The 13409-nt window shown below is 37.3% G+C and overlaps 1 protein-coding gene across 9 annotated transcripts in view; it reads right to left on the bottom strand.

The window, feature by feature from the left end:
- The window catches only part of DNAH6 (dynein axonemal heavy chain 6), a 246725-nt gene that overhangs the window by 138121 nt on the left and 95195 nt on the right, over positions 1-13409 (bottom strand). For all 9 annotated transcript variants that reach the window (XM_045054471.1, XM_045054474.1, XM_045054475.1 and 6 more), the window contains 5 exons: positions 9934-10146; positions 9015-9107; positions 7410-7529; positions 4525-4705; positions 2346-2442 (listed from right to left, as the gene is read on the bottom strand). In XM_045054471.1, the coding sequence (XP_044910406.1) occupies positions 2346-2442; positions 4525-4705; positions 7410-7529; positions 9015-9107; positions 9934-10146 (704 nt within the window). The remainder of the gene's footprint in view (positions 1-2345; positions 2443-4524; positions 4706-7409; positions 7530-9014; positions 9108-9933; positions 10147-13409) is intronic.

Raw genomic sequence — 13409 nt, 5'->3', positions numbered from 1 at the left:
TGGAAGTCAAAGGAAAGCCTTACATACACATGAAAGATAAATCCCTTAGCCATATCTCTTCTCCAGTTACTGATTTCCTGAACCTCAAACCTACTGGTCCTGGGTTTCTGGGAGACCACATGTCTCTAAATACAATTGTTATGAAGACTAGTGTGGATGCATCTCTGACATCTAGAATCAGTGCCTGATACATACAAGATAGATATTTTTCATGAAATTGTAAAAAAATGTTAGTTCTTGCTATGACACTGATTTGTTCTACAGTGAAAATATATTATTCATTTTCCCTAGAATATAGCCTAGTGCCTTACACCTACCTGCTTTCAATACCTAATGTGTTGGATGAATGGATGGATGGATGGATGGATGGATGGATGGGCAAATGGATGGGTGGTTATAGGAGTTTTATTTAGTTCTGTGAACATCCACATGTGGGCCATGCCAGTGTAATTCTGCATGGGATTTTCTTAAATCTTGCCCACCAGGACCATTTAGAGGCACGAATAGACTGTAGGAGGAGAAGGGGCATACTTGGACGCCCAGGGATGAGGGAGAGGAATGAGGGCCTGGCCAGAGAAGACATTTTACTTCTGGAGTGGAGGAGGCTGCCTATAAGAGATCCCTTGGGATTGGAGGGAATGGAAAAGAGCCCATGGAAGGCACCATGTGGGAAAGAGGGGACCAGATATTCACCAGCCCACTCAGAACTCTCTGCTGCTTTGACTCTCTTCTCCTCTGTGTTCCAAACCTGGAGACTTCAGAAATCTAATAGGGAGTGGGAGGGTTGATCACCACATATTCTCATCATCACTAAAGCCTTCAGACCTGCAACAGTTTTGGGTAGGGAATGGGGAAGCTTTCACTTTAAAAGAAGTACAGTTTTATTATTAAAGATCATTTATTCGTAACAAGAAGTTTTGTTTGCTTGGTTGCATTATTATCTGAGAATGACTAGAAAATTCATGAGGTCTGCTCAAGACTTTGTCCAGGGGCAGGAAGAAACTAGCCACCAGCAGGAAATGCAAAGGCAGTTATTAGTTTGAAATAAAGATGCTTTTGATTGGGCTTTTATCAGTTCTCCTTCTTTACCATACAGTAATAATTAATTTGTGCCCATGCCTTTTTTTTTTCAACTAATGATAACTATAAACATTGGGCCATGAGCCATGTGAGAGCAGGAACAGTATTGTATTCATCTTGTGTCCCTAGGACCTAACTTGGGATGCAGCTCATAGTAAGTCTTTATTAAGGCCCACAGGGTAAAATCAACACCACATAGAGCCTTCTGACATAATATACATGTTGCAGACCTAGTTCATGCAGTTATAAGCAAAAGAACAAATAAAACCTGATGCTTTTTGGTATTCAATATTATCACAGGTAAATTTGTTTCTGTGGTGTTTGTTTGTTTGTTTGTTTGTTTGTTTGTTTGTTTTTTTAGATATCAAATGTAGTGTATGGACTTCCTCTGGCTTCGGGAGATTCAAGTTGGGAACCACTGATCTTCTGGATCTTGGATTTCTCATGTACACACATGCTCTGTCCTGGTACCCAACAACAAACCCTCTCAACCAAGTAACCCAGAGAAGCACCTAGCCTTGGGTGCCATAGTACTTGTCCTAGGACAGACCTTAATGGCCATTTCCTTAACAACTAACAGGAAAATATCATGAAAGATAAACCATTTTGTCAATGTCCTCTGTGTTACAGTACAGTGTGCCCTAATAACTGAAGTTGGCTACCATCGAGTAGTTTATTCTGGTGTTATATAAGTATATTATAATAGTTTATTTATAGGACTATTCACCTGTTGACCATGAGCCCCATTGGGGCAGGGATCCAGCATTTTCTTCTTTGTATCTTTAGCTCTTTAACATTTGTTATGCTTTTGTAATAAAGAGATGAGTAAACAATTTAATTTGGAGTTTGTGAAATGACCTCTTGGAAAGCTTTTCCAGTGACACTCTTAGGGCACTGATTAATCCAAAGAAACCTGCTCAGGCAACACAGGGTTCTCTGACTTTTTGCGTGCACATCTGTGGACATGCACACACAGGCAGGCACATACATGCGCACCCAACAATGGAACGATGCTGAGACCAAGAATCCCTCCAGCACCTTTACCTCCTTTACCAAAAACTGTATCCTTAAGATTTATACTCCCCAATCAACATGCCAGCTGGATCACCATTATCACACATCTTTCTTGTTTCTTGCTCTGGTTTCCTGATGTTATGGGAACATCACCTGGTTTTGATGTTATGATTTGTTTTTAAGTATGTCCTTTTAAATTAATTGAATAGTCTTCACTACTAAAACTATCATAAGTTGCTTTATAAACTTACCTTGGAAAGATAACTCTTTTTGATTCTAAATATGCCTCTAGACACTTTTGAATTTGGTCAAGTAATGCATTATTATTTTGAAAAGTCTCCAGAAGTCCTGTTTATTAGGGGGAGAGGGGAAGGAAAAAGGTACTGGTAAAACTGTGTTAAAAAAATAGAAAATATAATTTTAATTGGAAGTAAAATATGATATTAACATTCTTTAAAGCTTTGGTTTTATTTGATAAAAATGGTCAAAAAAAATTAAACTTGGGGGGTTGGCTAAGAATGCTAACTATTACTTTTAATAACATTATTTAATATTAGTCTTAATATTTACCACAAACAAGTATTCAACCTGAAACATTTTTTTAGCTGGCACCCCCCCCACTTGGGGGTGGGGCTAGGAGTGCAGGAACCATTGTGCCTGCTGAGTGCGTGCTCACCTTAGGGACTTGGCCTTTGTTCTTCTCTCTGCCTTTAATAACTCTCCCGTAGTCACAAAGGTGTCTCATTCCCTCATGCCTCCTGCTTTCTGCCTAAAAGCCACTTTATCAAAAAAAGTCTTCCATGTCACACACACACACACACACACACACACACACACACACACACACACACGGCAGCCCCCAGCTATTCTCTAGCCCCCCTCTTTATGCTGCTGAATTTTTCTTCACAGCTTTATCATCATGTGAAATGACAAATATAGGTCCACACTTTTTCATCTGAAATCCCTAGGACCAGAGGTATTTTGGAATCATGTATTTTTTCAATTTCATTAAAAAATTTTTTTATTTTAAAATTTTTTAATTTAATTTTAATTTTTAATTTTTTTTAATTTAATTTTTTTAAATTTTAATTTAACTTGTTATAGAACAAGTCCAGTAGAGACTGGGGCAACACTCTATTATCAAACACTTGACTATTTTGCAGCAAAAGGTTTGAATATGCATGTGGTAGGAAGAATAAAGGTCTCTCAGTTACGGCCATGTTCTAATCCCCACAACCTGAGAATACATTAGTCTATATGGAAAAAGGAAGTTGGTAGGTGTGACCAGTGATCACGGGAAGGGAGATTATCTTGGATCATCTAGTGGGCCCAATGTAATGACAGGGGTTCTTATAGGAGGGAGGCAGAAGGGTCAGAGACAGAGGAGAAGTGAAGACAGAAGCAGAGGTTGGAGAGAGTTGCTGACTAGAAGGTGACTAAAAGCCAAGGAGTGTGGGTGATCTTTAGAGACCCAAAGTTTAAAAATTTTCAATTCTATCACACCATATAGTTTTTCCTTTTTGTTTCTGTTTTATGTAAGAGTCTTTGGGCAAAGAGCATAGCCCAGCAGACTGCCTCTGCTTGACAGGGAAGCTGTCTGGAGGTATTCACCAGGAAAGGTCATATGCTGCCATTTGGAGAACAACTAGCAAGCTTGCTGAGGCTTTGATAAAGTTCAATAACCATGTGTGTGCACGCACTAATGCTTTGATTCCATATCCCTAAAAATAGACCTTATTAAATAACATTTCAATCTCGAGATTTAGAATTATAATTCATGGTAATATTTTTAAATATATATTTTTAAATATTTTAGAGGCAGAGAGCACAAGTGGGGCAGAGGGGCAGAGGAAGAGAGGGAATCTTAAGCAGGCTCCATTCTCAGCATGGAGCCTGATGCGGACTTGGTCCCACGACCCTGGGATCAGAAATGAGCCGAAATCAAGAGCTGGACACTCAACTGACTGAGCCATCCAGGTGCCCCAATTTTTAAATATTTTAATGAATTAATGAAAAATAAGATGTGGAAAATTTTCCAGTCATAAGTCTATGAGAGCTTTAGCAGAATGGGTCAACGGAATGTGAATATATGTCTTGTAGTCAAATTGTGACATGTAAGCATCATTGATACTCTGTGGCAGCATCCCCAAATTATAAAAGCAGCAAAAAAAAAATCAGATTCTTGGGTGCCAAAACTACGAACTAAGCTGAGAGGTAACAATAACAATGATAACAACAACGACAACAAAAACAACAACAACAACAGTGTTCAATTCACATCGTTCAATAAGAGTATCAAATATTCCTGGTCACTAATACTGACAAGAATCAAGGATCGAGCGTACCACATATTGTTAGAACTTTATAGGCGTTAAACAGTTTAGATGCCTGTAAAGTCTTTTTGTGTGTTTTTGAAATTGTGTTTTATACCTGGTTGAGTAGCGGCTCGAAGAGCATTAGGCAACCGGTTCACCTTCCTCATGATTTCCTTCCATGACTTATCCACTTGAAGGAACATCTTAGCCTCGGCAGGCAATTGCCTCTGAATATCTGGAGCATTAAAAATACTTTCTAGGTAGAGCCAGTTTCGCTGACAGTTCAGCCACTCTTCCTAGGAGAAAAATATGAGCATTATCAATTTTTAATCCTGAATTAAAAACACAGTTACCTTAAAAGTAATTACATGGGGACTCACTATATCTTTCACTGGGGGAGCTTCACACAGTTTCTTTGAGATGGAACCTCCTTAAAAGGTCCAAGACTCACTGCAGCCTAATTTCTACCCCTCTTCTACTGAGTAGAGTTATAAGGAATCTACTGTATGGTAATCAGAAGGGACCCAGAGAAAGAGGATTAAAATGCTCAGAGCAGACAGTCTCAGGGGAAGCAAGATGCTAAAAGAAATATGAAGGGTTGGGAAGTGTTGTTAAGTGACTATTTCCAAATATAGACAAGGCTCTCCAAAAAAAAGGTGTTTTTTATTTTTGCCTCAATTGTCTCTATATTCTTCCCTCTCTTCCTTTTTAAAAAAGAAACAGGATTTATTTTCTTCAATCAAAAGAGTAAAATCTGCTTGTGACAGAGCATGTGGCAAACCCAGAGGACTGGAGGAAGAAGAAAATCACCCATTGCTTCTCCCCTTGGAGAAGCATGGTTAATCAAAGAAACCAGAACTGCAGTGTTGGGGCTGTAGATCTCACGGTCTCCTATGCCTCCTGCCATTGCATGCATAGGCCCAACATCTGTGAAAGAGTTTCTCACTTCTCACTCCAGATTTGGGGGTTATGCCTAAAGCCTAGTGTCACAACCACTCCCTGATTTATCGCAGGTCTCATACTTTCTACACAGTTAATTCTGGCTTGGCTCAGCCATCAGTAGAGGCCAAACAGGGGTCAGACTGTAAAGTGTTCATCCAAGAGGGTGGATTCCTGAAAAAGATCTCTATGAATCAAAATTGGAACAAATTATCGTTTCCTACTTAGTGTATTATTTCACAGATAACTTTTCATATTAGAATATATAAACATATATGAAACAGATAACTTTTCATATTAGAATATATAAACATAATTAAATCAAGCTAAAAATCTTTAGTCTAAGAGAGAGATTGGATGGGAACAAAGATCAGTATAAGTGGGTTCTTTGTTTCACTGTGGGATAATCTGAAGTAGAATAAAGTAAAAGGGAAGGGTGTACCACAAGGAAGGGTACCAAGGAGACTTCAAGCAACAGTGCATGTTTTTCCAGTAAATGTGAAGTTGCTGCAGCACTGTGAGAAGCTGTTTAAAAGCTGTGAATGCCTGCAGCTTATAAACCAAGGTGCTCCCTGCCTGAGCTTAATTCTGTTGCCAGACAAGGTCTAAGCCAGTTAATAAGTGACCAAAGCCCCCTGCCATTTTGGGATGGAAACTGGTTGAGGAGGGAAAAATCTTTTATTGGAGTATATGCATAGGCAGATTGCTGTGTCTTAGAGGTGCTAAGTCTTCAAATTGACATGAAGCCCCTTTCTTTCCAATCATTTAGGTTATAAGTATCAGCTTGTCCATCCAAGTCACTAGCTGAAGTACTTAGGGAGGGGAAGAGGGTGGTACATGGGGAATGAGAGTAGGGAAACACAAGGGCTCATGTTCTTAGAGTGAAAAACTCCTGGAGCCTCTCTGGTTTTTTGAACTTTGAATTCTGAAACCATTGGTGGCAGGATTCAGTCATGCTGTGTTCTCACATGTGACAACACATGCTTATTGAGTCATTTTAAGAGCTGAATGATTTCAAAAGCCCGGGTCTTTTGACTGGGGCAGTGGTCACTTTAAAACACACACACACACACACACACACACACACACACACACACACACACTTTTTTTAATCTTAAGATTTAACTAATACCCAAAATGCTATCTTGAATCATGATACCCATCAGTACTTGACACCATCTAGACCGGCATCTAGACTCCATTGTAAGGTCTTTTCAGGCATGTGGTAGGTTGCTGTGAAAACTTTAAATGTAAACTTCATACCACACTGTCAGTTTTTGTTTCACTGAAGCAATAGACTTACAAATAAACAAAAAATGTGGGGAACATATAGGAGCTGAGGATGACTTCCAGCTAACAGCCAGCAAGAAACTGAAGCCCTTAGTCCCAGAGTTGCAAAGAAATGATTTCTGCTAACAACCTGAGTGAGCTTGGAAGGGAACCCTCCCTGAGCTGAACTTCTGATGTGAATTGAGTCCTGGCCCACATCTTGATTGAACCTTTGAGACCCTAAGTAGGAGACCCGGTTTAAGCCACATCTGAACTCCTGACCCACAGAAACTGTGGGCTAATAAATGTACACTGTTTTATACCACCAAGTTTGTGGTATTCTGTTTCATGGCAAAAATAACTAATACAAGGAGATGGCATAATCATATAAAGAAGAGCTTAGTATATTGGCATTTTCCTTACATTCTGAACATAATAAAATATTGACAATTAAATCTTGTATCTAAACTACATAATATTTAAAATTTTTTTTTTCAACGTTTATTTATTTTTGGGACAGAGAGAGACAGAGCATGAACGGGGGAGGGGCAGAGAGAGAGGGAGACACAGAATGGGAAACAGGCTCCAGGCTCTGAGCCATCAGCCCAGAGCCCGACGCGGGGCTCGAGCTCACGGACCGCGAGATCGTGACCTGGCTGAAGTCGGACGCTTAACCGACTGCGCCACCCAGGCGCCCCTAAACTACATAATATTTAAATGATTGAAATGACTTCTAAGGTTCTGTGGCTCTCCAATTTTCTGAGTGCATGAATTGAAATTGTCCTCACTTACCAGTGTTTGATTAAATAAAGCAAGTTGTTTCTGCCAGTCATCCACTCGAGTTTTCAGTGGACCAACGTAACGTGATGAGGCAATGGTTGCAATGTTGATGGTGCTGTCATCAAGAAGGACCTTTAAAGAAAGACAAAAACATGCAACATGTGTTTGTGCTCTCAATGATAATACAGATATTTAATCCCAAGAGTCCACTTAGAAGCTTTTTGAATAAATAGCTTAGTACCACCTACTGTTTCCTACCCATCCACTTCCCTTCCTTATCCACTTTATCATGATATTCTCTCAAAAGTCACTGAGAAGAGAACTTTTGATTGCCAAATCTTAGCTGTTTCTGTAATTATTAATGGCACATGTTTCTGTTTGGCTCAATACTCTTTTCCTCACTTCCCCTACTTTTAGGTATCTGGTATCTTCTTTATACCATTTGGTCATGCAGGCTTTTATTTCTCAAAGTACTTGTGCTCGCTTCGGCAGCACATATATTTCTCAAAGTACTCAAAACTTGCAAAATTAGCTGTCTCCTCTACCAATGAAACGTCACTTTCTCTCAATTATCTTGAGGAAGAGGGAAACTGAACTCATTCACATGAAGCTCAGAATAACTACGAACAGTGTTCCCTCTACCTTCTTCCCCTACTTCCCCCACCTTACACTACAGCAACCCTCACAAGACATGTGCATTCAAAAAATGTGTGTGTGAATCTAAAGGATTTTAATTGCTCTATTTAAGTTGTGAATTTCTTGAGAACAGAAGTGCCACCACCTAGCACCACTTGGCCTCATCCTGCCTGATTTTCATCTTGGGTCTGCTCTGCCATCCACTGCCCAGAGTGACATCTGGCCTTACTCTTCCAACCTACACCCAGCAAAGCCATTGCATCCCTAGTTCTGACCTGGGTACACTCTAATGGGCCAGGGCTTTGCTTTTTATATTTAGGCCATAAGACACAGATCCTTTGGTTAAACAAAGGTGCCCTTGGATTTTAAGTCATGAAGAATATTCCAAAAACATGGATTAGATTTATTTTCTTTTGTTATTCATAGAGTATGGTCATCTATTTCCCATCTCAAAAAAATTCAAGTGAACCTAGTTTCCTAGTGTGCTATGAATCTGAAATGCTTGTTCATGTTTTGTTTTGTTTTGTTTTGTTTTTTGCCTCATTTAAATGGTTTGAAATGCCCTTCATTCTCATCTATGTCTGTCAAATCCCATTTACTCTTTCAAGTCCAGCATGTCTTGGCTGGTCTAGGAAGGGTTCTCTGATCACTTCAACCATAAATTATCTCTGGCTTTTCTAAATTCCTCAACAGTTAACTGCAGGATCATAATTCACACACACACACACACACACACACACACACACACACACACACATACACACGACATATATATATGCCATATTTATTGCTTTGCTAGATATTCATGTACAAGCATTCATGTCATTTATTCATATTCATATTTTGCCTTTCCAAATAGATTTTTTCTTATTCAGTAACTCTCATATTTCATTTCTTCATCATAACCTCCTACAGAAGATTCAGGGGTAGGTCTGACTTAAAAAATCTTTACCACAGGTTTTCAATAACTCAGTTACCCACCTGTATGTCATCTGTGCCACCCAGGATAAACACATCTTTGGAGTCACGGTGAGGGAGAACGACAAATTCAGTTGTTTTCCAAGAATCTTCCACCTTAGAAATAATTCAAATCTTAGAATACCTAAATTCATTTGTGTTTAAGCGCTCAATAAATATATGTAGAATGAAATAAATGAAGATGGGCATTGAGGAGGGCACCTGTTGGGATGAGCACTGGGTGCTGTATGGAAACCAATATAACAATAAATATATTTAATAAAAAAAAGAAATAAGTGAAAAATCCATAATTATCCCATTCTCCTCCTGACTGCCTTTAAAACTCAATATTTTCTTCTTGGTTAATGCATACTGATAAGCTAAATTTTATTGACAAACATTAATACCTAAGAATAACTTGTGATACCTTAATGTGTATCCTTACCACTTTATGCTTTAATATAAGGGAAATATCAAAAAACTATAAGGAAAATATTTTTTTACACAGGTGATTTGTAGGTATGTGTGTATTTTTAGGATAAGGAGGTAAGTAGCCTAAGTAGGGAAGTTTCTTCAATGTCTTTTGTAGCATTTCACAGTTTTGTTTTGTTTTTTTTAGTAGTTTGAAAGATAATGTATTTTGCTATAAAAGATCTTCCTTGGTATGTGGTTTTTTAAATAAGCATGCCAATTTCAAACTTCGTTGTTAACAAGTTCCTATTGGGCTTGAAGCTAAGTTGAAAGAGGATATTGATAAAAGTGCTGATGATAATGATAATGATAATAAATGTAGGGAAAGAACAGAAAGATGCCTGATAACGAGAGGGTGAAAGCTGCAGAGTTGAAAAATCCATCTAGGTGAATCAAAAGTTGGTGATCTTCATGCTGAATATGAAAACCTTTATATTCCCTGATCTTGAGAATATATATTTTTCAGGTTTACCTTTTTAAGAATTATTTCTAAGGCAGCTTCTCCAGAAGCCTGTCCAGAAATGTCCTGGATTTCTTGGCCAAAATCGAAAACATGCAACTCAGAGAGCTTCTCCAAGGTTAATGGAATGTCAAGGTCCACTAGGGTGGCGTCAACTGTTTGTTCAATAGCTGCCCAATGTCTTGGCTTCAAAGTTGGATTCCTCAAGTCAGTGATAACTGGAAGCTGGAAAGCAAACACTCTCAAAGGCACCTTGCTTTTTATCTTAAAAACATAGCTCAAGGCTTCTGGTTTTAATTCAGGAATGTAGAGAATTGGAATGAACACTACTTACACTCTTACAAAAAGAAATATCTGGACAAATGAAAAATTAATGACTTCTATCAAGCCCACTAAAAAATTAAGGTTGCAGGGCAACCAACAAACTCAAATTTGGGGAGAGACTGGTTTCTCTATAGCAAAAAAACAGGACCTGAGAATTTGCTTACCAAGGACAGATGCCTTGGGTTGCCATTTAAGCTAGTAAGAAGATTCAGCTAAATTTTACAAATCAATTGCTAAAGAGTGAGAGTAGGGTAGCATGAGAGTGTGAAGTCCCTGGGGGCTACAAATATAGAGGTGTTCACAGGGAAGAGTGGGGAGAATCCTAAGAAAGCCTACCTGATGGTACTGGCTGGGGAAGGAAAATAACAGCTACTATTATAACTCTAACCAACCCATTTCTCCTAGTTTCTTTATGGAACAAAAGACTTAATGTCAGGGAAGTGAGCAACAAACACTGTCATTTTAAACACTGGTAATAACCCATTGTAGATTTCTGTATATAACTGGAGAAACAGAACTGGAAAAATAAAAGTTCTACTCATGGGGAATAGAAAGAAACACATTCTAGGCTCATTACTACAGCTAGAGGAGGGGCAGGAACACCTGTGAAGGTCAGAAGTCTAAGCACAAGGGACTTAGTGCCTTGCTAAGATAGAGGCTTAATCAGCACATGAGGGAATGCCCCTCCTCATCTCTCCCATCAGGCTAACAAATATTGAATAAAAATAACAGTACAATACAGACTGGTTAGCTGTAAAATACAGATTTTCTCTGGGGACAATAAAAAGGGAGGACCCAAGGCCACAGAGAAACAAAAGTTGAAAAAATAATCTTTGGCAAACCATAAACACAAGTTATCAAAAGAATAATTTGAAGGCTGTAATAGACTAAGGGTAACCATAGCAACATCAAACCTCAAATCCAGCCCAACTCCTTACTATATTTAAGATAGCATGCCATACAAAAAGCCAAGTAGAAGGAAAGACATAAAAATTATTTACTCTAGTATCTACTGTACCATATAAGATGTTTGCCTTTCAATAAAAATGTAAGAACCGTATAAAAAGTGAAGATAAACATACATTTAAGAGACAAAGGAAACAGAAAGATAGGATACACACAATGTTGAAATTAATAGAGAATTCAAAATAACTGTAATTAATATGTTAATGGCTCTAGTGGAAAAAGTAGGCAACATACAAGATCAGATGGGAAATGTCAATAGGAAGGGTGAAGCTATAATTACAAATTAAATAAATGTTAGAATTGAAAAAGGCAGCAAGAGAGACAAAGAATGCCTTTGTTGAGCTTGACACAGCCAAGGAATCAGTGAATTGGAAGATAAGTGAGTAGAAATTCCCCAAACTGACACATGAGAAAAAATAGTGAAAACAAAAGAAACACAAGCAACCAAAAACAAAAACCAAAACCACAGAACAGAACAGAACATCCAAGAGCTAAAGGACAGCAATCAAGTGGTCTAAAATATGCAATAGAAATCCCAAAGAAAAAATAATGGCCGCATTTTTTTCCCCCCAAATTAAAGACAGACACCAAACCACAGATCCAAGAAACTCAGAGAATGCTAAGCAGGATAAATGCAAACTGTAAACAACGACAACAACACATACCTGGGCATATCACATTATATACTGACAAAAACTAAGAAAACGAGATCATCTTGAAGGCAGCCCAACCAAAAAATACATATTATCTACAGAAGAACGGGGACAAGAACTAGAGCAGATTTCTTGTCAGACCATGCAAGCAAGAAAGCAATGAAAGGACACTTTTAAATTGCTGAAAGAAAAAACAAAACCTGTTGACTTAGAATTATATATCCAGTTAAATTATCATTCAAAATAAAGGATAAAGACTTTTTCAAAATGGAAATTTAGGGAATTCATTGTTAGCATACCTACTCAATAAGAAATATTAAAGGAAGTGCTTCAGGCAGAATGAATATGCTATGAATCAGAATCTTAGATCCATACAAAGAAATGAAGAACACTGGAAGTGGAATAGAGGCAAAATAAATTTCATTTTGTTTCCTATTTTTATTGTCCTGAAAGATGATGATATAAAATAAATTAGCAGCAATATATCATGCTTACAGTACATGTAAAGGTAAAAGTACAAAAAAAAAATGAAAATGATGGGGTACATCAAAGGGACACAGAAGTCAACTGAGAGAATCTTGATGGCCAAAGTGGTAATGATTTAAGCAAACAATAAATAATGTAGTATTGCATTATATATTTATTATATTATTATATTTATTATACTCTAATAAAATATATATCCACAAGTTCATATTGACACAAATAAACAACTGAATGAATGGATGAATTAGTTGGCAGACAGATAGATAAGCAGACAGAGAACAGACAAATCTATATAGAAGATACAAATGACCAAAATCAACAATGAAAAAGACATCACTTCTGATCCCACATACTTTTAAAGGATAATAAAGAAATACCATGATTAACTCTATGTCTATATATACAAAAATACACTATAAAACTCCTCAAGAAAAAAAAGATAACCCAAATAATTCAATATGTATCAAGGAATTCAATTTCTAGTTCAAATCCTCCCAATAAAGAAAATTTAATGCTGCAATGGCTTCCCTGGTGAATTGTGCTAAAAATTTAAAGAAGAAATAATGTTAATTCTACACCATCTCCTCCAGAAAACAGAAGAGGAAGACACACTTCCCAATTCATTTTAATGTATAAAAATCTCCTAAAATTAAAAAGTGAATTTAGTAAGTTCACAGGATATAAGATCAGTATACAAAGGTCAATAGTATTCCTATGTAGCAGCAATGAACAATTGAAATTTGAAATTAAAAACAATATTATTCAGGATAACATTAATACTTAATTATAAATCTAATAAAATACATGCAGAATCTATGTATTGAAACTACAAAACTTCAATGAAAAAAATAAAAGAAGACTTAACTAAATGAAGAGATACGCTGGTAATAGATTGGAAAATTCACTCTGGTTAAGAAGTCAGTTCTCTTCAAATTGATCTATAGATTCAACACAATCCTTCAAAACTTGCCAACAATTTTTTATACATATCAACAACCTAATTCTAAGATTTATATGGAAAGGTAAAGGAATTAGAATAGACAAAACAGTTATGAAAAA

The sequence above is a fragment of the Felis catus genome, chromosome A3, assembly GCF_018350175.1.
Source record: "Felis catus isolate Fca126 chromosome A3, F.catus_Fca126_mat1.0, whole genome shotgun sequence".
In the NCBI taxonomy this organism is placed as follows: domain Eukaryota; kingdom Metazoa; phylum Chordata; class Mammalia; order Carnivora; family Felidae; genus Felis; species Felis catus.
The sequence above is the reverse complement of the archived record's forward strand: the minus strand, read 5'-3'. Positions and strand labels throughout refer to the sequence as shown.